Consider the following 23450-nt stretch of genomic DNA (forward strand, 5'->3'; position numbering starts at 1 on the left):
TGTCAAATGGTACTAATTTTTTTTAAAAACTATCTTTTTCTTTTTGTCAAAAAATGGCGGTTAGAGAGTAAAGACTAACTGATCTGAAATTTTGTTAAAAGAGGATTCTGACTTGTGAGATTAAGTGGGTGTGAGTGTTAATCTTTTGTTTATCATGGTAAAATGTTTGTATTGCATTTATCACTCATTTTTGGGACTCCAATGGTTAGTGTCATGATAAAACTTGACATGATGGTAGATCTGGCGATTAAGTCATGGCAGACATTTTTGCAGGGCTCCAGTCCCTCAAAATTTTGCATGACACCAATGATCCAGGACACATTATCAGCTATGTGACCATTTGTGATCAAAAGAAAACCATACAACAGTACATGCAAGCTTTGTGCCTTCTATTTATAATCTTTCAAACTGTGATGGAGAATATTATGTTGTTTCTCCTTAAGTGTAACTTTCATAGTTTCAGAAATGAGAGATGCGTTCTTTCCAAATGACGGATGTCTGGGAAGAATGGGTGAGCTTACGTGATAAATTAGGAAGCCTCACGCTCCAAACTGTGGTATCAACTAGCCAAATTACCCCAAGGGGATTTACCATCGGATGGTTTAAATTAAGGGCCTAGGCTTCTCATAGCCAGCCAGCATCAAAAGATTGTGGAGTGAATGCAAAGAAGACATGAATGCAGTTTCCAATTACTTCATGCACAAGTCATGTTCCCATGATTCTATATAGCTGGACTATTGGTCAATTGATTCTCGAAGGACATAAAAGATCCCATGGTGTCTTGCGATGACTAAGACATTGTGTGCTGGAACCCTGAGCAAATTCCATATTTCCTACAATGTCTACTCCTGGCAAAGGCAATGGTAAACTACCCAGTGTATTCCATGCTTCAGGAACACCAATGTGCAGGAAATAGTATGAATACTGGATTGGATAATTATATGTAAGAAGAGGATGAATGGATTTTGTTCTCTCCAATATTGAAATCTCCTGCAATGAGGTTGAAGCACAAGCAAGGTCTGCTGCTCTCACATCTCAGGTAGGACAGTGACCTCTCTGTTTTTTTGTTTTTTTTAACCACCTCTCCTCTAACTCCCTCTGCCCTCAGCCCTCCGACCCTCCTCATCCACTCCACGAAGTACGCATTCTTGCAGTAACCGACTTCCTGGTTAAACTTCCAAAATCCAGGTTGACTGAAAACATCAACTCTTTTGTTCCTTACTTTTCCCATTTATGGAATTGCCTTCCATAGATTGTTCAACCCCACTCTTACCTACAGGGCTTTAAGCACGTGACGTACCATCATCTCATGTCACCCCCACCCACCCCATCCTTACCCACAAACCGTACTACCCCGTTAACTGTTCCTAATCCAACCGTCTTACTTTCAGGTTGCAGTGTTTCCTTTGAGCCTCTCTCCATCTCTTTTCCTGTTCATTAATTCTCTTGCTTATTGTGTTCAATATTAATTTTTGTACATGTCTCTAAATGGGAACTCCTCCCTTCTCGACTTGGTGATGATTAACTTTCCTATAAACGTCACCTCGTCACCTGCTCTTCCTCTGTTCCAATTGGTTCATCTGATCATATGCTTGTGAAAGTTAACATATCTCTGGCTATTCTCACAGAAATGCCTCAATGCTGGCAAGTCTGGCATTTCACTCAAGCAGATTGGCAGGAACTGCAAGAAGCCATCATTCTTTCAGGACTGGTCTCCCATATCTACTGCCCCTGATGTTAACTCAGCCTGGGAATTCTTCCACAAAATCCTGGTCTCTCTCATGCACAGATTAATCCCATCTCGTTTTCAATTATTTTCTTATCCTGCTTCCTGCCCATGATACACTGAATCCTGTGGTGAGACAGTTGCTCTGAAACAACTTGCCTTTTCTTCCTGGTAGGCAAATCCGTCCGAAGGCAATCTCGGTGCTTTCCAAAAAGTCTGAAACAAGTGTGTGTTTACTCTCAGGAGAGCCGGAAAACAACATCTGTCCAACCTCAAGAATGAACTTACAAACTTGTCTTCATCCTCTAAAACCTGGTGGTACCTTGTTAAGTCTGTCTCTGGTGGATGCAACCCTTCCATCCCTTTCCTTGCTTCAAATGGCACCATGGCCGACTCTGCTCATGAGAAGGCTGAATGCCTCAATTCTATGTTTGCTTCCAAATCTCATTTCTCCAACCCCTCACACTTGATATCAATCCTTCCATGTAGTACCCATCTGCTCTTGGACTCCGTGTCTTTTGCACCTGAGAAGGTGGAGAAGGTTCTTTCAACCCTTGAATCCGACTCTGCTACTGGACTGCGTGACATCAGTTCACGTGTCTTAAAAACCTGCTCTGCTGGATTTGCACATCCCCTCTCTGCCCTTTTCACCTTTTCATTTGTGTTAGGTCATCTTCCATCTGCTTGGAAATCTGCCAACATCAATGCACTACATAAAAATAGGACCACACATCCTGAAGCTCACCTGGATCAGGAGCAGTCACTCAAATCCCCCGCAGACTCCCTTGAACCATGATTTTTTTAAGGCCGTGAACAAACTTTGGTACATCATGGGTGATGAAGGTTGTGGTCAAGTTTCATTGAAATCAAGTGTGTAATTTCTGAAAAGAGAACAAATACCTATTTTGGGGGGCTCAAACACCCCGCAGAACCCCCTAGACCCTGTTGTTTTTTTCATGTCATGAACAAACTTTGGCACTTGGTACATCACGGGTGATGAAGGTTATGGTCCAGTTTCATCGAAATTGTGTGTGTAGTTTCGGAGAAGAGAGCAAATATGTATTTTGGGAGGCCAACCCCCCTCCCCACCACCGTAGATCCCCTGAATGAGCTCAGATTTTGATGTGGTCAATAAACCTTCATTAGGCATCAGATATGAAGCTTGTGGCCAAGTTTAATCAAAATCGTGTGTTTGGTTCAAATGATAATGATAAGTGTTTACAGACTGACTGACTGACTCACTCACTCACCGATGGATGCTGCTTGAGCGTATAAGCTCATGGGACTAAAGTCCAGGTCAGCTAAAAAGGTGCAAAAACGAATCCTCTCAACTACAGACCTCTCAACTGCCCTTACAATCATCAACAAGGTCATGGAATCAATCTATCATTGCAGTTGATATGAAAACCCTCCTTTTCTCCAACAACCTAATCTCAGATCACCAATTTGGTGCTTCCACTTTGGACATGCTGCTTCTACTCACCTAGCAATGGATGGAAGCCCTCAATGTAAGACATGACATCAGGGCCGTCTCTCTGGACTTACAGTGTGTTCCAAAAAGATACGGACAACTTTGGTTGTTAATATATTTGGAACCACAAATGATACAACAATACCCTTTGGTTGACATGATACGGAAACTCATGCAGTTCTGTGCACACCATCAATACACTTCAATGTGAGCTCCATTTGTCATGCATAGGGCATCAAGACGGTACACAAGTTCTTGCCATGTTCAGCTCAGCATGTTTGCGCCCACCAGTGCGCATACAGCTGTGATCCAAGAAAGAAGATTCTGCAGGTTTGTCACCTTTGTGTTGTGGATAACATATTTGACAAACCCTTAAAGAAAACAAGAGCCGCGTCCTAAAGGTTTTGCCATCAGCAGAAGAAGAAGAAGAACAAGAAGAAGAAGAACAAGAAGAAGAAGAACAACAAGAAGAACAACGCGGAGCTCTCTTAGAGCCAGCGTTCGCAATGCGACGCGGCTAAAAAATCAAGAGGGGGAGTTATGTCTAATGACTGTGGGGGGCAGGCGGTTGGTCTGTCTCAGCTAATTCAGTGACCTGGAAATTTTTCATTCAGGACAGCTCGTATGAGTAAGGCCCAATGAGAGGAGCACCGTCCTGTTGAAAAATGATATCGGGTTGCAGGTCTTCAATTTGTGGGAAGGCGATTCCTTCCAACATGTTCATGTAAATTGTTGATGTCACTGTCTCCTCCGCTAAGAACAACGAATCCACCAAGCGGTCATGGAGAAGGCCACACCACACACTGACTTTTGGACAGTCGCGTATGTGTTCAATGACCAAGTGGGGGTTTTCTTAGCCTCAGGTCCTCACATTGTGCTGGTTGACCTTCCTCGATGCATAAAAGCATGCTTCAACCTTTTTAAAGTAATCTTCCTCAACGTCTTTGCGACTGAGTATTTCTAAGGCAAACACCTTGCATTTTGGTCTGTCATTTGATTTGAGTTACTGTAGATTCTGCACCTTTGAGGCATAAAGTTTCAATCTTTCATGCAAAATTGTGTGTTCAGTGATGGTTGGTCGTCCTGGTTCTCTGGATGCACGTCAAATTGGTTTTCTGGGACTTTGTTGAAATGATTCATGCACTCGTTCAACGTCTGCTGCACTTCAGCTTGGTCAACTGGTACTCTACTGTTTCTGACAACTTCCATTCTCCTTGAACCTCTTGTACCACTCTCTGATACCAGTTCGCAATACGGAATTCCTTCCATACCTTGTCTTATTCCTCATCTTCATCAATGAGCTCTCTGATTCTCAGAAAAATCCTCTTTATATGTTTGCTGATGACTTGACTATCTGCCATGACATCCCTCATCCTTTAAACAACCTCTTCCCTCTCTTCAGACCTTGAAAAAAACATCACAAGCTGGTCAAGCACTTGGAATATGTCTTTCAATCATGACAAATATCACATTCACTATCTCTCTCCGAAAGGACCATCTGGCAAATTCCCCATCGACTTCCTTAACAATTCTTTTGGGGAGGTTCAGTCACTCAAACTCCTGGGTCTCAGTGTGAGCCACAATCTTTCTTGGGGAAACCACATTTCAACGTTCGTCTCAAAAGCCAGCCACTGACTGGGCATCCTCTGTTGTACAAAGTCCTTCCTTGGCACATCTGAGCTTTCCACCTACAAGACCATCATCCGCATATTGATGGAGTACTGCTCTCCATTCTGGGCTGGCTCCCCTGCCTCACATCTTGTTTAGCTTGATGCTGTGAAAACCAAGGCCTTTAAGATCATTGGAATCTCATGCACTGAAGCTGAATCTTTGGTTCTAACACTTCACTATCGCAGATAGGTCGGTTGTCTCTCTGTTTTCTACCGCCTCCTTTCTGGTCTTGCACCCTCTGCTCCTTCCATGTCCCCCCCCCCCAGGTTTCTGCATCAACCCCATTCTGGTAAAACGACCTAAATCCAGGATCACTGCTCATCTCCACTCATTTGTTCCTTTTTTCCCCCACCTGTGGAATCAACTTCCACATCCTCTTTAATGTCATTCTTCCCTCCAGGTCTTCAAGCCAACTGTTCACCACCATCTCAGATCATCCCCAATCCAAAACCATGATCTTTTTACCTTCGTTAACTCCACCCAAATCACATCCAATTTTCCAGTTTTTCCTCTTTGGAGTTTCCATCTCTGTGCATGAGTGTTTTGCACCCTGTTTTTATTACCCCCCGTCGCGTGGTGGAAGGGGGATATTGTTATCACCTGGGTCGTCCGTCCGGCTGTCCATCCGGCTGGCTGGCTGGCTGGGCGTCAACATTTATAGCTGTGAGTGCGATAACTCATAAACTGTTCGCCATATCGATTTGAAATTTGGGTCACACATGTACCACCTGAAAAGGAAGAACCCTATTAATTTTGGGCATGGCCGGATCCAAGATGGCCAACTGGGGCGGCCATCTTGAAAAAATTTTTTTTTGTAATAAATGGAAAACCGCTGATCTGATTTCAATTATTTTTCAATGGCAGGGGATTCCCCATCTCTGATGGTATATTTTCCTCATCTTATGGAAAATGTTTGTCTTTTTTTAATGCAGGATTTTTTGTTTCACCCTTCAAATAGTGTATATACCCTACTCCTCCAATTTTTTCTCTCTCAACAAGATTGAGGCTCATGGAAGAAGAAGGTAACCCAGGGTATGAACTCACAGTCGGACAGTGGGGCAAGGTTTTATGTTTTTTGTTTGTATCGATAGTCAAATCTCATGAAAGAGCTACTGCATGGATGCATACTGCATGGATCAGATGGAACAGAATATACCATCAGAGATGGAGAATCCCCCACCATTGAAAAATAAATGAAATCAGATCAGCGGTTTTCCATTTATTACAAGAAACATTTTTTTCAAGATGGCCGCCCCAGTCGGCCATCTTGGATCCGGCCATGCCCAAAATCAATAGGGTTCTTCCTTTTCAGGTGGTACATGTGTGACCCAAATTTCAAATCGATATGGCGAACAGTTTATGAGTTATCGCACTCACAGCTATAAATGTTGACGCCCAGTCAGCCAGCCAGACGGACAGCCGGATGGACGACCCGGGTGATAACAATATCCCCCTTCCGCCACGCGGCGGGGGATAAAAATGAGAAAAGAATAGAGAGTTGAAAGAGTTATATGTAAAACAAAATTGCCAAGAGTGCTGTTTTGTAAACACTGCAATATCAACACAATTCTAAAGATGAAGTCTCATCTGGTCTTGTTCCCTTTTTTGAGCCCTCAGGGAATGGGATCCAAGAGGAGACATTCACCAATTCAACATACCTGTGTATAATCATTAATAATTATTATCATGATTACAATCCCTAGATTTTCAATTGCCGTATCAGTCATAATCACACATTGTTTTGGTCCACACAATGTTTTCTCATCGGTTGGATAAATGACAAATAAAAATATGATGAACATCTGAAGCAATTTCTTGATAAGGTATTTTAACTCCATCATAACTTGGTACATACCCTTGCAGCACAACTGCACCGCTACTTGGGATTGTCATGGGACGAGGTTACTAGATCGGTGGAGGACAGGTTGGCATGGAGATCTGTCGTGTCTGTGGCAACGTTGTGACAGTGACATGCCTGATGATGATGATGATGATGATGATGATGATGATGATGATGATGATGATAACTGGGAACATTCTAATTACCAAGTATAAATCACCTCACCAAATTTGTGTTGAGGTGGCAGTGGGAAATGTGTAGAGAACAAGTTTGAGCTGATCGATGAGGTTCATTTTGTTTAAGGAATTCAAGAAACAAAGAAAGTATAAGATATACATCACTTAGCTTGCTCTCATCGGGTGCTGAGAACTTGCACCCTTTTGGAGCGCTGGAACAATTCCAGGAAAGCTATAGCGAGCTCGGAGCTCTGTACTTAAGAAGACACAACACTACTTCAACAAAATTGAGGCCATATGACAGCAAGTGGGGATTCCGTCTGCTGCTCATTTGGACGCATGTGCTGCAACTGGCACAAAGTAAACCTAGGCGCAGAGGCAAGTCCGTAACATACTTTGCAAGAAATCCAAGCCCGCCTATGTGGTGTTATTCATGTTCATACACGAGTTACTACTGGGGTGGTCACATGTACCAAACATAGTCCTTGAAGACTGTCAAATAACGCACACCCTTGAGGAAATTGTTAAAGAGTATATTTTAACATGTGATGATAACTCGTGACATCTTAAAAGGATTTACCATTTCATTGGTTTGTATGTATCACTTTGTGTTAAAAGTAACAGACAAACAGTTATGAGATCATCATCGTCATCATCATTATCATCATCATCATCTTGCAGCCATGGCCGAGACAGACTTCACAACCCCCTCCCAGACGTCTCTATCGGTCATCATCATCGGAATATCACTGGCCTGAATACCTGTGTCTGACAATAATGTCACGGTAGGACACCTTCTTACCATGCTTCAATATTAATAGTTTGGGCTTCCAAAGGATGAGGGATGAAATCATCTGCTCCGTGGCCCTAAAACAGTGACCTGCAAATTGAACCCTTTATTTGCTCGTTGTGTCAGAGATCAGTGGGATGTTACCATAAATAATGAGAGAGATCATAAAAGATCACTATGTTGCAAAACTTACCGGAGGCCCAACGTCTCCAGGAATGCCCGGGTTTCCGTGTGGTCCTGGTGGCCCCTGGGTATGGATTTGGCACAGAATGTAAACACTCTGCCTCAACTCAAAGCATCATAAACCAAATATAAAGAAAGAAAAGAAAGTGAATTCACGGACACTGACACATATGCCTGGATGATACAAAAAAAGAAGGCAGAGATCAAAAGGTGTCAGAGAAAAAAACAGAAGGAAATGCACATTGGATACAATGGAAGGTTATTCTGACATCAGTAATGTTCTCACAGAAAATATCAGTGGTAAAGTAGTCAAGTCAAGTAAACAATGAGAAGAGGCGAGTTTAAAGCTCCAGATTTACAATCTATGAAACTTTATACATTACCACATTGTGCTATATTGACACACACACACACACACACACACACACACACACACACACACACACACACACACACACACACACACACACACACACACACACACACACACACACACACACACACACACACACACACACACACACACACCGCAGGAAAGGTATGCCAAAGACTGCAATAATCTTACCCTGGGGCCAGGTTTTCCTGGAAGGCCTGGGATTCCTGGAAACCCTGGGAGTCCCTGGAGAAGGAAAGCAGAAAAAAAGAGATCATTAAGGGTAAATAAAGGAATCTGGGCTGCAACTGAAACAGTAAGTTTGGTCCATCCATGTGATATACTGATATTTTGTGCCGTGCCATGTGATGCTCTACTTTTAAGTTGTGAAGAAAGCAAACAGGATACAAAAACACTATAAGGTAAAAGTTGAACAATTATCTTGGTTAGTATATGACTATTTATGCCTAATGGAGGCTTCACTGACTCTATCTGGTTACAGACCTGCACGAGGTTTTGAGAGCGGTGACATCTTTGCATCTCAGTGTATTTAAACAAAGTTCAAAACAAAAATAAACAAGTAAACGAGCAATCGGAGATTGCAGACCCTCGACAGGATTTGTTTTGTGTGTTGTTTGTGTACTGGTGTGTTATGTAATTAATAATAGACATAACTACAACTGCCACTTTATAACTGCTGGCAGTGATGACCGGGAACCAAGATGTCCCACTTTGATGTAACCCCGCTTTGATCGGACACTTGACATTGACCTATGACGTTTATTATTATTCAATTTAATTCAGAATGGGATAAAAAAATAAATTCAATTCAAATAAAATGGAAGAAGATGAAATACTGTAGGTACAGTCCTGCATTGGAGTCATCAGAAGGAACTCGAACAAGCAAAAAGCAAAGATTAAGTCATCAGGAGGAACCTGGATAGGATTCGGGTTTCAGCTACTACTCCACTACCCTCAAATTCATCCAGGTGCAGTCAAGTGAGCCTTATTCAAAATAAATAAATAAATAAATAAATAAGAACCCGGATAAAAAAATCAAATAATTCTGGCTGCCAGACAATGTGTCCGATAAAGTTGAAATTCAAAATATATATTCAAAAAAAAAAATTCAGACAGTTGTCTTTGGGGGAATTGTAAAAGAAAATATATTTTATTTACCTCGAGAGATCTGTAACCTTTTTGAAGTCATCATATACTTCCCACTGTCGGCAAACCATGAAGCTGTAACTCACGCATGATGTACGAAAGTTTGTTGGCGTAATGTTAGAGCATCTGCTCTGAGTTTGGGAGGTTGATGGTTCAAACATGACCCTGACTGAATCCTCCCAAAGACTTTAAAATATGGTACATTCTGCTTCCTTGCTTAGGAAGCTCTCTACTTGCTAACAGCACAGCATTTAAAAAGGATAGAGCAGACAATCATAGGTTGACAACCATTGTGTAGGCTTGATGGGCCTAATGGCCTCCTCCTGCATTGATGTTCCTTGTAAAGGGCCAACATATTGTTACGGATTTCAGAATCCGGTTTGATGAATGCATCTACACATCCAGGTCCTCAGACAGTTATTTCCTTAAATGCATGTTCAGATTAGCCCCATCCCCATGTCTAATGGGATTTTAAATTTGATGCGTTGAGAAGGGTAAAGAATAGATCCCCCTCTCTTATGGGAAGCTTTTTTTTTTTTTTACGACAGATGCGAGTTTTTAGGTTTTTTCTTTCGCGAGCTCTGACGCCCGCCCATATTTTTCCTCAGCATTTCTTTCGCAAGCTCTGACGCGCGCCCTTATTTCTTCTCAGCAACTTTTATGCACATGTTTTTTCACGAGCGCCGACGCCCGCCATTTTTGAGAGCACACTGGTCATCATCGTAACCGTGTGCAAGTGGGATGGGATGAGCTTGGGGCGGACTGCACCCGCCGAGATGGCCCGCAGATATAAAACAAATTGGAGGTCCGTTCTGGGGCGAGATAAGTGAGAGGAAAAGGGCGAGAGAAGTAAGCGTGAGAAGCGAGCAGAAAGCGGGTGTAAGTGCTCAAAAAAGGAGAAGAAAGCGAGCATGCAGTGCGCGTGTGGGTGTCTGACCAGTGCCAATGAGACAATTCGTCCTTCCCAGTGCTTGAGCAAGCGAGCATGTGGTGCACGTGTGGGTGTGAGCAGCGCTGACAACGAGTGAGGCACAGGTCGGTCACCAATGTGTGAGGCGTGGGTCAGTCACCGACGGACCGTGTGGGTCACTGGACATCACCAGTTTTGTGAAGTGTGAGAAGCTGCCCATCTCGCAGCACCAGGGTCTAAACCCGCGACAGACGATCTCAGTGCCCTCCCAGACATCGACTGGTGTTCAAGGCTGTTCACGGCAAGGCTGGGTGCTGGCGACGGACGTGACATGCATGCACACATTTCAGGACCATTTCACTTCACAGACGACTACTCTCTGGTGAGCGAGAAGATTCTTCTCCCCCCCTCCTGCCCCCCCAAATGATCTGTTAGGTACCCTTGTCTGTGTTTAGCTGTAAGTAAGTCAACCCCCAATAGGCATCTGCTCTTTGTCTCTTTCTTGGCATTTTGAGTGATTTTGCTTTGAAATTTATTCTTTACCTCAGAAAATAGTTATTTTTATTTATTTATTTTATTATTCATAAATCATTTGTCAATTTCCAACCTGTCTGTGTTTGTCCTTTCCTTCCATTGGTCTAGCATTGTCCGAACCTCGATAGACTGGGAGGTAATTACCACAGATTTGACCAAAAATAGTTGGCATGCACCAGCAGTTTAAATGCTCGGCCACCCTAATTAAAATACAATCGCGATAACATCGGTGGTTTGCCGAGGGCGCGCTCCCCGCTCAGGTTACCACATGACCTCTAGTTAAACAGCATAATTAGATGGTGGACACTGGAACTCGTGGTTAACTGGGTGGCATTCATGGTTTTAAAACAACCCACCGCACCACAACGTTAATTGTGAGTAGTGGCCCCAGGTCCGGCTCTTCCGAAGACAGCTGGAGATTAATCCCCCTGAGTGACAAGCTGGTGTCTCGGTACCCGTGGCTGCAACAATATTATTGCAGTCCACCGGTGGTCTTCTCATGATATTTCTGTAGCTCTTAAAGACTGTTTTGAGTGCAAGGATTGTAGCTTTGATGATGATGTGAACTTTGATCATACCGTTGAAGTAATTTCTGGTTTGATCAATTTTTACATTGACAATATTGTACCTTATTCTCTTCATAATGACAAGCCGTGGGTTATGAGGGGCTCGAAGAATCTCTTTGTATTTAAAGAAAGCTGCTGTAGTTAACAAGGACAAGGTTTGGTTACGGCAGGTCCAGACCGAGTTGAAAAGTGTGATCCACCAGACTAAAATTACAAAGAGAAAATTTCATGTCAAATGATATCAGGAAAACATGGAAAGGATTCAGGGTATATTGTTTGTTGGAACCTGATCATGATTAGATCCTTCACTGAAGAACTAAATCGCTTCTTTGTGCGTTTTGACAAACATGACTGTTGGGCTGAATGTGATCACTTCGTACACCTGTTATGAGACGATGAGCACAGTTTTGACTGAGAGTAAGGTTTTGACCAGTCTGAAGAATACAATGGAATATAGTTGATTGCTATGTATCTGATAACATACAATATAATTTGACGTAGTAAATTTAGTAGTAGGAAGGCTAATACTGTAACAAGCCGGTAGGCGACATGGGTGGTCGTTACATAATTGCATACTAGTCATTCAGTTTTTGACGGATTGGGCTGAAATTTTTTGACAAAGAGGTTGATTATAGTGCGCATAAAAGCGCGGAAGCCGATTTTTGATTTTCAAAAAAAATATATCTATAAATATTTTTCGGATTTTTTCAAAAATTTCAAAGTCCTGTTGCTAGGCAACGGTGGTATCCATAGCAACGGTGCTCAAAAGCATACAACTAGATCCTAGTATGAATCTACCAGTCAAGTTTCATCAAAATCGGTTGACTCTTCTGGCCTCCAGAGCTGTCCATTACATACATACAGACAGACGGAAAACCTGAGAATTACGGTAGTCTCGCGACCACCCAATAGGAAGTAGGTTAGTAGTAGGAAGACAGGAGGGCCAGAGTGGATTAGTGGCAGGACATTTGAGGACTTTGCAAGATTCAATTTCTTCCTAACCCACTGAAGATTTATCAGATTTCCCTGGACACTCATGTTGTGCTTTCATTGTGGGAAAAGTCCGAGATTGTCTAAGAGAGTAGTTGCCTGAGAGCAAATATCAGTTTGCATAAACAGGGGTCTCGGTGTTGAGGATGCTATCTTGTCTGTGTTACATACCATTTTGTGAGCATGTAGATAGACCGAGGAATTACTGTATAATAGAGTGTTTGTTGCAGATCTTAGTAGTGCATTTAATATTATACAACCCCATATTTTGATGGGAATTCACACCTTATGCTTTGCTCTTATAGTTTCCTGAAAAAAAGAGGGGACACTGCCAAAGATTTTACAAAGCACTTTCACTGATACTTAAATAATAATGAATACCGCAGTGCCCCTCATTGATGTGTACTCTCTCCAAAGGTTAATAGATTGTGCAGCTGTGACTATCATACTAAAACACGCAATTTGGTGTCTGTATGTCTGACTGTGATACATTCGGTCGTTGCTTAACCAATTTCAACAAAACTTGCCAGGAGGACTAAAGGTCACATGACGGAGGTTGTAGCGCCTCATTTTCCCCCCACCCCCCGATCTACCAAAGGGGGTTTTCCGCCTTGGACAAACTCCATGTTAGGGTGTATAAAAATAGCTTATCGTAGCATTTCGTGGGGCACACCGAAGGAAGTAAAAATTATTATATCCACAAACTATTCAAGAAATTCTGTTCAACATATGATTACCCTTATAAACAGTCGCTACTGTTGTTTAACACTAAGCTGAAAGAAATATGGAGTAAATCCGACGTCCTTGAGGACATTCTGTGCTTATTGCATCCACCACAGCCTAAGGGGTCTGAGCTACCTCAATTTGCTAGGCCTCAAGATAGGCCGCTAGCTCGGCCGCAATGACCTTTCACTAATAAAGGTGCTTGAATGAGTCTTTATGCATAAATTATGTATCCCATTATCTGTCCAATTTTTCTATCCATCAGATTATATGTGGACTGTGCAGGGATTAGTAAAAACTTATATCTTGGGGTCTCATATGCGATTTCTCCAAGCCATGGCGTCAAGTGTGATGTGCGATATTGCCTCCGAAACCCTTACGGCCCAATTTATGACGGTTAGTTGATGCATAACCCCATGCCTAATGGTCGCTGGCATTGTTTAATACTTGCCTGAGGAAAATTTGGAGAAAATCAGACGTACTTGCATATGGGCGGTGTTTTGGCTGAGTCGCTGGTCTGCACACCTCCCGGAAGTAAAACGTATTTTAACCAGAATTATTATAACCAGTGGCTGACTTCTGGTGACATTCATGATCAAATTTCTCCAAAACATCTCTATCCTGCACTGCTTTCCAAAGCTGTGGCAGAGAAGGCTCGGTTGCAGTCTTTACCCTATCCATCCAGCACGTAAGGTCAACCTAGTCCCTCAACCCTACCCAGCAATGGTTGACTTCTCCACACTTTCGTTTTTTGCATGTATGATGTGTCCAACCAAATTATGACAGTTTTATAATTTTATAAATCGTGCTTCTAATGTACATGATGATCTAATTTCTTCAAGCACTGATTTGTTTGTTCTTCTTGTAGTCCATGGAATTTTTAACATTAGTCTCCAACACCACATTTCAAAACTGTCAATCTTCTTCCTTTCTTTCTTTTTCAATGTTCATGACTAACATACACACATTGCAAATGGAAATACCAGATCATTCACCAGCCTCCTCTTGGTTTGTTTTGTCCATTTCCAGATCATTTGCGATCCTTTGTCAATCCTGACATTGCGGTTCTCCACAAACAATGCATCTATTAATTTCTCCTCCACATTCTCTACTCACTTCAATCTTAAGGCCCGGTCACACCTTGACGTTTTAGCCAGCGATGGCAACGTATTAAAATGTATGTAAAACGCTGGCTTACGTTGAACTTTTGATGTTTTTTTTTAAAGATTCGGACGTATTCATAGCGACTTGGTCTTATGTATAACGCATTGGTAACGGATACAGAACGTTTCGTTGTGTTATAGATAACTTATACCAACGAATGCTTAACCTGATGTCAGCCTACACAACCGATGCCCAACGATAGTCTAACTTAGGCATAGCGCGTTGCACGCATCGCCGACGATGTCGTGACGTAGCCTATTAAAAGGCTGACGCACAACGATTCGAATCATAACTGCCGTAGAAATGGAAGTGACAACATCGCGGTCACACCTTGGTGATCTTGCCAGCGTATGCTGACCTAAGAAAAATCTGTCTAAAACGTTGGGGCACGTCAAATATGGTATGAGTAGGTTTGGTATACGTGAGTAGAACGCTAAAGTACGCTATCATATGTCGTAGTAAGTAGAGTACGTCAAGAAATTTTAAACATGTTCAAAATTTTTGGACATACTTGGCGTATGACACACGTTCCGCATGCGATGGGGATAAGTTTTACACACGATATGTGGACGCTTACACACGTCCACAAATGCTACTTACAAGCTACTCATAAGTCGAAACACGTCGCAGTAATGTCTTTTTTACGCGAAACTTATTTCTAACTTATGTTTGACGTGCTTTGAACCAATTCTTTACGTAGTCCCAACACACATCGACGTATGTAGAAGTATTCCAATGACGTCTTCCGGTGAACAAAAAAAAATAAATGAACGTGTTTCTAGCTTACAACTGCCATATAAAGACGTGTTCCCAGCAGTTTTGGGAATTGGTATATAAAAATGCTGCTCATAAAAGAGGAACCCAACAGTATTTTCGAGTCCTTTTTGAGTTGATGTCCATGTCAGCAGTAACAGTATCAGTATCAGTATTAGTATTAGTATTAGTTTGTTCATGTTGGCAGTAGTAGGTGAGTGTGAGGGGGAGGGTGTGGGTTATGATGGATCGTCCTTGCGTCCGCGTGTCCACGGGTAGGAGACATCTTTTCACCATTGTTCGAAGTTCTTCGCGGCTAATTTTTCATGGGGCTTTTTCAACAATGAGCTATAGCTTGTTTTTACGATTTAGGTCTATTCATAACGGGTTGGACAAATGCACAATGAACTAATAATGTGCATAGAGCGCTTTGATTACTTATAGATACGATATACCAACGAATAATTATCGTGAAGCCGGCGTTCACAAACTATGCCCAACGATAGCCTAACTTATCCATATCGTGCGGCAGTTTATCTTTGCCGGTGACGTAGGGTTTGCTATTCATAGGCTGCCACTCAACGATTTAAATGGCTGCATCTCCACTATTGAAAGTAGACGCTTGCGCTCAACAATTGGATTTTTTTTTACACTCAATGACTTTTAAACGATACCACTCAGCTATTTTCATTGTTTACAATGAACGATTTAAATTGCTGTCACTCGCCTTTGTTTTTTGACGCTGGCGCTCGGAAATTTTAATCGTTTCTATTGAACGTGCTAAATCGCTCAAACCCCACTATAGAAAGTAGGCGCTTGCGCTCAACAATTGGATTTTTTTTTAACACTCAACGACTTTTAAACGGCACCACTCAGCTATTTTTATTGTTTACAATCAACGATTTAAATTGTTGTCACTCGCCTTTGTTTTTTGACGCTGGGGTTTTGAAATTTGAAGCGTTTCTTCTGAACGTGTTAAAACGCTCAAACTCGACTATTTTAAATAGACGCTGCCGATGGACAATTGGAATCATAGCCAAGCTAGACATCGAAGTGTGAACATCCTCGTCATGCCGAAGAAAAGTTTGAAGAATGCTGCAAATAAGTGTCCTGGCCGTGGACGCTGACGCAAGGACGAACCATTATACCGACGTCTTTCAGCCTATGAGTAACTTAAAAGTAACGTCTGTCGATGTGTGGCAACGATCGCGTAACGTGCCAACGACACGTTAATCATAGGTTAGAAATAAGTTTCGGGTACGCTAAACATTACCTTGGTTGTGTCTCAACTTATGATTAACTTACAAGTAGCATGTGTTGAAGTCTGTCAATGATCGCAGACCGTGCATACAACTTGTGGCCAGCGTAGCGGAACGTGTGAGTCATACGCCGGCATACGTCGTGAAATTTCAAGCATGAAAAAATTTGAGGACAACCAAAAAGTACAACGTTTAAAGCCAGCGTACAATGACGTATGGCAGTGTTTTTCAGCGTGCTCTCAATGTTATCAAAACTTACCCATAACGTATTCAACGTGTGCCAGCGTTTTAGAAAAAAAAATCAAAAATCGGCATACGTTGGCTAAAACGTCAAGGTGTGATCGGGCCTTTAGAACCAGGATGATGAAAGTTTCCACTATTTCCACATGATCATCTCCCAATCTGAACACATCATCAAATTTTTTTTATTTTTCATTTGACAAGATTTGAGTCCTTTTTAGGTTTAAATAAAGATCAGCTTTCTTACTTTCCTTCTATACTGTCTGCAGCAGTTTCATCATCATTTTCTGCCAACAGAGTCGTGTCATCAGCAAACCTTAGATTGTTGATATGTTTTTCTCCAATCCCGAATCCAGCCTCCATGTCAACCAAATTTGTTTTTTTTTTTCATCAAAATAATTATAACCACAAATCAATTGGTAAATTCCGTCTAATGATAATGGCATATAATCTTCTTCGTTTGGATGGAGCACAAAGCTGCAGGTAGCATCATTGGCTGAGGGTGCAGCTGTGTCGCTGATGCAATGTCATTTGCTGGTTAGAGCAGGAATTTGTAATTTGTTCATGGTGCTGGTGATAGCTTTCCTCCTCTTCGCAAAAGACACCATGGATTTTTAACATTCACCAATGAATGCTGGCAAATGGGATGCCTATTTATCATCCATCCGAGGAATGGCAGATGGCACACACATTGATGAATGACTCTGCCTGTGAAACACCGGGATGACAGTTCATAGATGGGTCGGGAGTCGAAACCAGGCTGGACAGCTATAGAGGTGAGTGAGCGTACCTCTCGGATATGCCAGCCCATCTTATGGTATAATGATAATGGAATAAGAATAATAATATTATTAACATGGCGGTTGGCAGGATGGCCGAGGCCCTAGAGGTATGCACACTCACCTCTAAGCTGACCTTGTCCTCAACACTTCAAATTTCCAAACTGCATTAATTTCTAAGCTGTATCTCAGAGCCAGCTGGGACTTTTGAACTTAAATTATGCATCGATAATGAAAATAGAAAGTACACGTAGGTGACCTATTTTTTGACCTTGACCAAATTTTAAAGGTCATGGCAATTATACACATTTAAGCATTTTCATCATAACTCGACCAAAGTATATCTGATAGGAACAAAATTGCCCTCGCAAGATAGCTTCAGGCAAGGCACATGTAAACTCAATTTACATTATACCCCTCTGGGTTAAAGATCAAGGTCTTATACCCTGTGGAGTATTTGGGATTTTCTCCCTTTTTTTCTGCCAATGTCCAAGCTGTATCTCGGCGCTGGCTCAGAATGAATTTTTACTTCAATAATGGGAAGAACAAGTACGAGAGGCTGACATAACCTTTTGACCTTTAACCTAATTTTAAAGTTATGACCCAATTATAGACATTTTAACATTTTTCACCACAACTCGACAAAGGCTTGTCCAACAAAACTAAATTACCCTCTCTGGATAGCCTTGAGCAAGTCGCATTTATGCTTAATTTACATCATAGCCTTCCAAGTTAAAGGTCAAGGTCAAATGGTCTGAAAACAAAAATCTCTTTTTGTCATTGCTCAATTTTGCCAATGCAGAATCTCAAAGACTGCTTGGCCTCCCAAGATGTTTTTGCATCATAATAGTGGATCTGCACTGAAGTTGTGCATCGGATATTTGATTCATGTCATTGACCTACTTTTTTTGGATTGTGACCTAATTAACAAAACACACATTTTGATGATAACTTGAATAATTTTCCTCCGATCTTCATGAGGTTGAGTTTTATGAATAGATTGCAGATGGGGATATAGTTTCTTAATCTACACTCTATCCCTAAATGTTGAAGGTCAAGGTTATATGGTGGTCTGAACAAAATATGGGCATTATTAGATCACAGGCCAATGGTAAGTCAAAGGTGATCATCAAGGGTAACTCTCCCCCAGTCAGGGAGGCTTACCCTTGGCGATCACTTTGTGATTACAGATATTTAGCTTACCTTGATGTACAGGTGTACACACACTGTATTGTTATTTTACTTTGATGTTTACCAATTGCAATGCTAGTTAACATTTTATTTGTCTTTTTGCCAATGTTTATGATCTAGTTATATTAGGGCTTTTCATTTTTATCGATATTTTGTGCCTTGTGGAGTTCTGGCTTGTAATAAGTAATTATTAATGATATTTGTTAATTATCAACATGCTGTTTTAATAAATTGACGTAGCTATGTATGATTATTCTGGGTATGGTTGCCACTCTGTTGCTGGGTATGGTATGGAATTATGGACTGAGCAGCTAAGGGAATCGACTTGCACCAGTAAAAGCAATGAAGCAAGGCTTTACCCACTCTCCTACCAAGCATGCCCCTATCGTACTGTTGAAATAACACCAGGTGAGTTGACTCAGCCTGTGATTGTTCCGAGGTCTTCAAAATGAGTACCAGCCTCCTGGTAACAGGGGACTGCATCAGCGGCACAGCCACACTTACAGAAATGATGCAACCAGCAGCTAAAAGCTGCATACAAAACAACAACAGCAACAACAACAACAACAACCAAATAATTCATCTTGTTATTAAGGAACTGAACAATTCCCTGTGGTAGAAATGGTCTCAAAGCAATGCTATGAGTGGAAGCTTCATCGTTTGTAACCAAGTCAACGGTTTCCAGCTGCTTGCTAATGCAATGGAACTGCTTATTTTGTGACTGGTAAAACCTAGAAATCAACAGCAACAAAAACTCAGCATTGACTGTGATTATCATCACGTGACTTGCATCATGTAAAGTACACGTCATAAAATAAAGCCCTGCAGTTTATTCACGTTCTTCTTTTTTAAGATTTCAATTCCACAAGGAAATGCTGGGATATAATTAGAGCAATTCAGTTGGCATATCTCGAGCAGCTGTTTTATATCCTTGCTGTGTATCAGTAAAAACTCCGAACACACATGCCTCTTAAATGTAGCCAAAGCTGAATGCAATGTTAGTTCCATCAACCACTGTATGGGATTGTAAAAGAACACATGCATGTCCAGAAAAAACACGTATTAATTTATTTCTCCATTTAAAGCTTAAAAACTGAATGTGAGTAATGATGTATAAATGGGACAACACAACATAACAGGTAAAAAAAAAACCCCGCACTTGGTTGAAGAGTCACAAAGCAGAATATTACAAGAAAAACATGAGTTCACTCACAAGGAATTTCAATGCAGGAGGAGGAAATTAGGCCCATCAAAGCCTGCACTATGGTTGCCAACCTATGGTTGTTTGTCCATTCTCAATCTTTTTAAATGCTGAGTGTCAAGCAAGGAATCAGCATGTACCATTCTGAAGCCCTTGGTATGACTCAGTCAGGGCTTGAACCGCTCACTTCCCATACTCAGAGTGGACGCTCTCACGCCACCAAGTCTGGTTAATGTTTCCTCTTCATTTTCTATCCTTACAAATTTCCCCAAAAGACGGCCTTGTAGGGTGTGAGTAGTTATGAAGAGTTCAGAAGAGTAATAACTTTCGAACCCCAGCAAAGGCCATGGTTGATGAGGTGTAAACGTTCATGAGACTGAGCTTCTTCCAGTGGCTGGCCTTGGAAATAGTTAGGTGGGTACGTGTGAAGATACTACAGGAGTGGCAGCCTGTGATGGTGAGATTTTCCAAGACTGAAAGACATGTTGAATTTATCAGACCAGTATCTAACCAATTCCAGATGAACAAAGAGAGACACATCTGTGATATACTTGTCAATATAGGATGGGGTTCTGATGACATTATGTGGATTAATATGCAAATTCATGCAGAGTCATTTTCTCAAATTTAATATTGCCATTTTAGTCTGCCCCCAAACCTACCCCCACCACCCCCTGCCCCCCATGCATAAGTGTTAAATAGATGGGCCCTTACAACGCATTGTAACATCAGTGTTTTAAAAGCATCGTATCGAAGTTGTTACCTGTGCCACTGAAGGTGGGCGGAGGTGATGTTTTCACCCCTGTTTGTTTGTCAGTCTGTCTGTTTGTGAGCAGGATATCTCAAAATGTTATGGATGGATTCGGACAAAACTGGGTGGACAGGTTGGGTGTGTGATAAGGATGAACTGATTAGATTTTGGTGAAGATCTGGATCTTGAGCGTGATACTGGAATTTTAAGATTTTTAAAGCGATTCTTCACCATTGAGAGATGGGGCCAAAATCAATACATAGCATGATATTTCAAAAAGTCGTGGACAGATTATGATAAAACTTGGTGGATTATTTGGGTAGGTGACAAGAACAAGCCCATTCGATTTTGGTTAAGGTCCGGATGCAGATCTGGCCTATCAGTGGGATACAAAACGTAAACTGTTCAGCCTGGTGGAGGTATGTGCTTTGTCGAGTGCCGTTCTAGTTTCACTCACAATGGAAATAAAACAACAGAAATAACAAAGGCTCAAGGAAGAGAATGTACAATCACAGTTCGAAGAACAGGGACATCCAGAGCAAAATGGGATTGGAACATGTGGTCTCTGTATCAACAATAACGTCCTCAAATCACAAAGCCATCTTGAGTTCTATTCCAACCGTTTTAAGTAAAATAAACAGCATGGTGATAATCCCAAACAATATCATCTGTTTATCCACGTGGACATCCTGTGGGCATTCTTCGGATTACTGCACACACGTGATCAATTGTGAATATTAATTTTGGATGGAGGTTATGTTTTCACCCGTTTGTTACTTGTGAAATCGAAGATTCACAAGTACATTGGTTTGTCTGGTCTGTTATTCTGTCTGTCTGTCTGTTTGTTTGTATGTCAATCGCCTACAGGTCACATTTTAACTCCAATCGTCACAAAACTTAACCACCTGGTGGAGATAGTCACAAGCTAGAAGCCTCTTGTTTTTTTTTTGTTTTTTTTCGGTCAATAGGTCAAAGGTCAAGGTCACATAAATCAAGCTAGAGGTGGTGGTGAACAGCTATTTTGAAAACCTGGAGGGATGAATGGGATTGAAGAGAGTATGGGAGTTTATGCCAAAAGCAGGGAAAAAAGAGGAATGAAAGAGTGAAGATACCCTGCCCTATATTCCCCTGAGCCCTTTTAGACCCCTTTAGACCATTCTTGTTTGATTGTTTGTCTTTCTATACGATACACGACATCTTTCTTGTTTGTTTGTCTGTGAGCAGGATATTTCAAAAAAGTTATGGATGGATTCGGACAAAATTTGGTGGATGAGTTGTGTCGGTGACAAAACAAGCTGATTAGATTTTTGTTAAAGTATGATGCAGATCCGTCCTATCAGTGGGATACAAAAAGAAAACTGTTCAGCCTGGCGGAGGTATGCGCTCTACCGAGTGCCATTCTAGTTTTTAATGCCATTTTCACTTTGTGATTATGAAGCACAAAATAACTTTGAATACTGAATTATATTTGGACAATTTTTTGTTGTTGATTGGTACAATGCAGCAGTCCTGGGTGAATCATGTTATGTTTCAGGAGTAAATACGAAATTTCATTTACATCATCATCATAATCATCATAATCATGTAGCGTGCCCATGTTAGTGCTGCCGAAGCTTTTACTGGGCCCCAGTCCTGACGAGGTCACCACTTCGATTCAGAAAGTCAGGGCAGGGATTTGTAAATTGTTCAGGGTGTCGGTGATAACTACCCTGCTCTTCACAAAGGCCGCTGTGGGATTTAACATCCACCAACTAATGTAGGCAGAGGGAACATCCAGTTTAACGTCCATCCAAGGTACAGCACACAAACTGATGAATCACCCTGCCTGTGAAACACGAGGATGACAGTTCATAGCTGGGTCGGGATTCAAACTGTGTGTATTTGAGGTGATTGTGCGTATCTCTACACCATCCTGCCTTCCCCTAATTTACATGACATGAACAAATGAATTGGGATGGTGAGGATCTATGCAGTTATTAATTGACAAGTGATAATTCAATTTACATTGGAGTGTCATGGACACTTTGTGCCAAATGTTTGGAAGATACCCAATGGAAAACTGCACCATCTCCGTTTCAGAGAAAGTGCAGGTTCAGCGGTCTATTGTGATCTGTTATCTCTGGTCTTAAGACGTCCCGTAGTAGTTTGATTGTGGATAAGTAGGGGCTCTGCCAAGCCAGCACACGGACATTGGCCTAACGTTGGCAAAGGATGGAACAAAATTGGAACATTGGAACAATGTCAAGTGGGCCAGCCGGGTGGGCTGGCACTGTGAGATTTCAACATCATTCAATTCTTAACAGACACAGCAGTCTGGCAAGGTGCATTGCCATGCTGGGAGACTTGTGGTTCTCATTGGTGTATTGCATCCAAGTAGGTTTTGCTGCCCCATCCAAATTGTCTCAATAAAGTACCTTAATAAAGCACAAGCAGCTTTCCATTTTGGGAAAAATATGCAAATGCAGATTGGAAGAGTTCATTTCAACTTTGGGTGCGCCGTCCCAAGGGGTTTGGTCATATAGTGAAGATGATGCATAATTGATCACGGAAAAGCACCTCTCTTTGAGATTGGAGTAAAGAAGGAACTCCACACGGACCCTCTCATGGCAATTGGTTGCAACTGTTTCCTACATTACACTGTGAACCCGTGCCATTCCCACCAAAGCATAACGCATGAAAAATTGGGACAAACATGATTGGGGATTTGGAAGAGAGGTTAGAAGGGTGTATATCCAAGAAAAAGTGACTGAATTCTTCTTTAGCCTGTGTGCAGCTGGAAAACTTGCAAATATGTTGCATGTGATCGAATTTTGTTATCTCACCATTTGTCTGTTCTTCGAAAGATACAACAGACAAAAGAAACCAAAAGGTTAGGTCAGGTCAGGTATGGGAGCATGAACCGGAGCAGCGCGTCGCTGCGTCCACAATCCGCTGGTACTCCAGGGGCCTCCATCTGGCAATCCCGCAGGCAGATGCCTGGCCCATCCCCATC

General features: G+C 41.8%; 1 protein-coding gene across 10 annotated transcripts in view; it reads right to left on the reverse strand.

Annotated features, from left to right (window-relative positions):
* Positions 1–23450, reverse strand: part of COL27A1 (collagen type XXVII alpha 1 chain) — a 216149-nt gene that overhangs the window by 163710 nt on the left and 28989 nt on the right. For all 10 annotated transcript variants that reach the window (XR_015051287.1, XR_015051288.1, XM_085855093.1 and 7 more), the window contains exons 4-5: positions 8423–8476; positions 7868–7921 (exon numbers count right to left, since the gene is read on the reverse strand). Coding sequence is in view for 8 of the 10 variants with exons in the window: in XM_085855093.1 (XP_085711219.1) it covers positions 7868–7921; positions 8423–8476 (108 nt within the window). In the remaining 2 variants the exon portion in view is untranslated. The remainder of the gene's footprint in view (positions 1–7867; positions 7922–8422; positions 8477–23450) is intronic.

The sequence above is a fragment of the Eptatretus burgeri genome, chromosome 14 (assembly GCF_056783735.1).
Source record: "Eptatretus burgeri isolate ZD-2024b chromosome 14, Ebu_testis_v1, whole genome shotgun sequence".
Taxonomy (NCBI): Eukaryota; Metazoa; Chordata; class Myxini; order Myxiniformes; family Myxinidae; genus Eptatretus; species Eptatretus burgeri.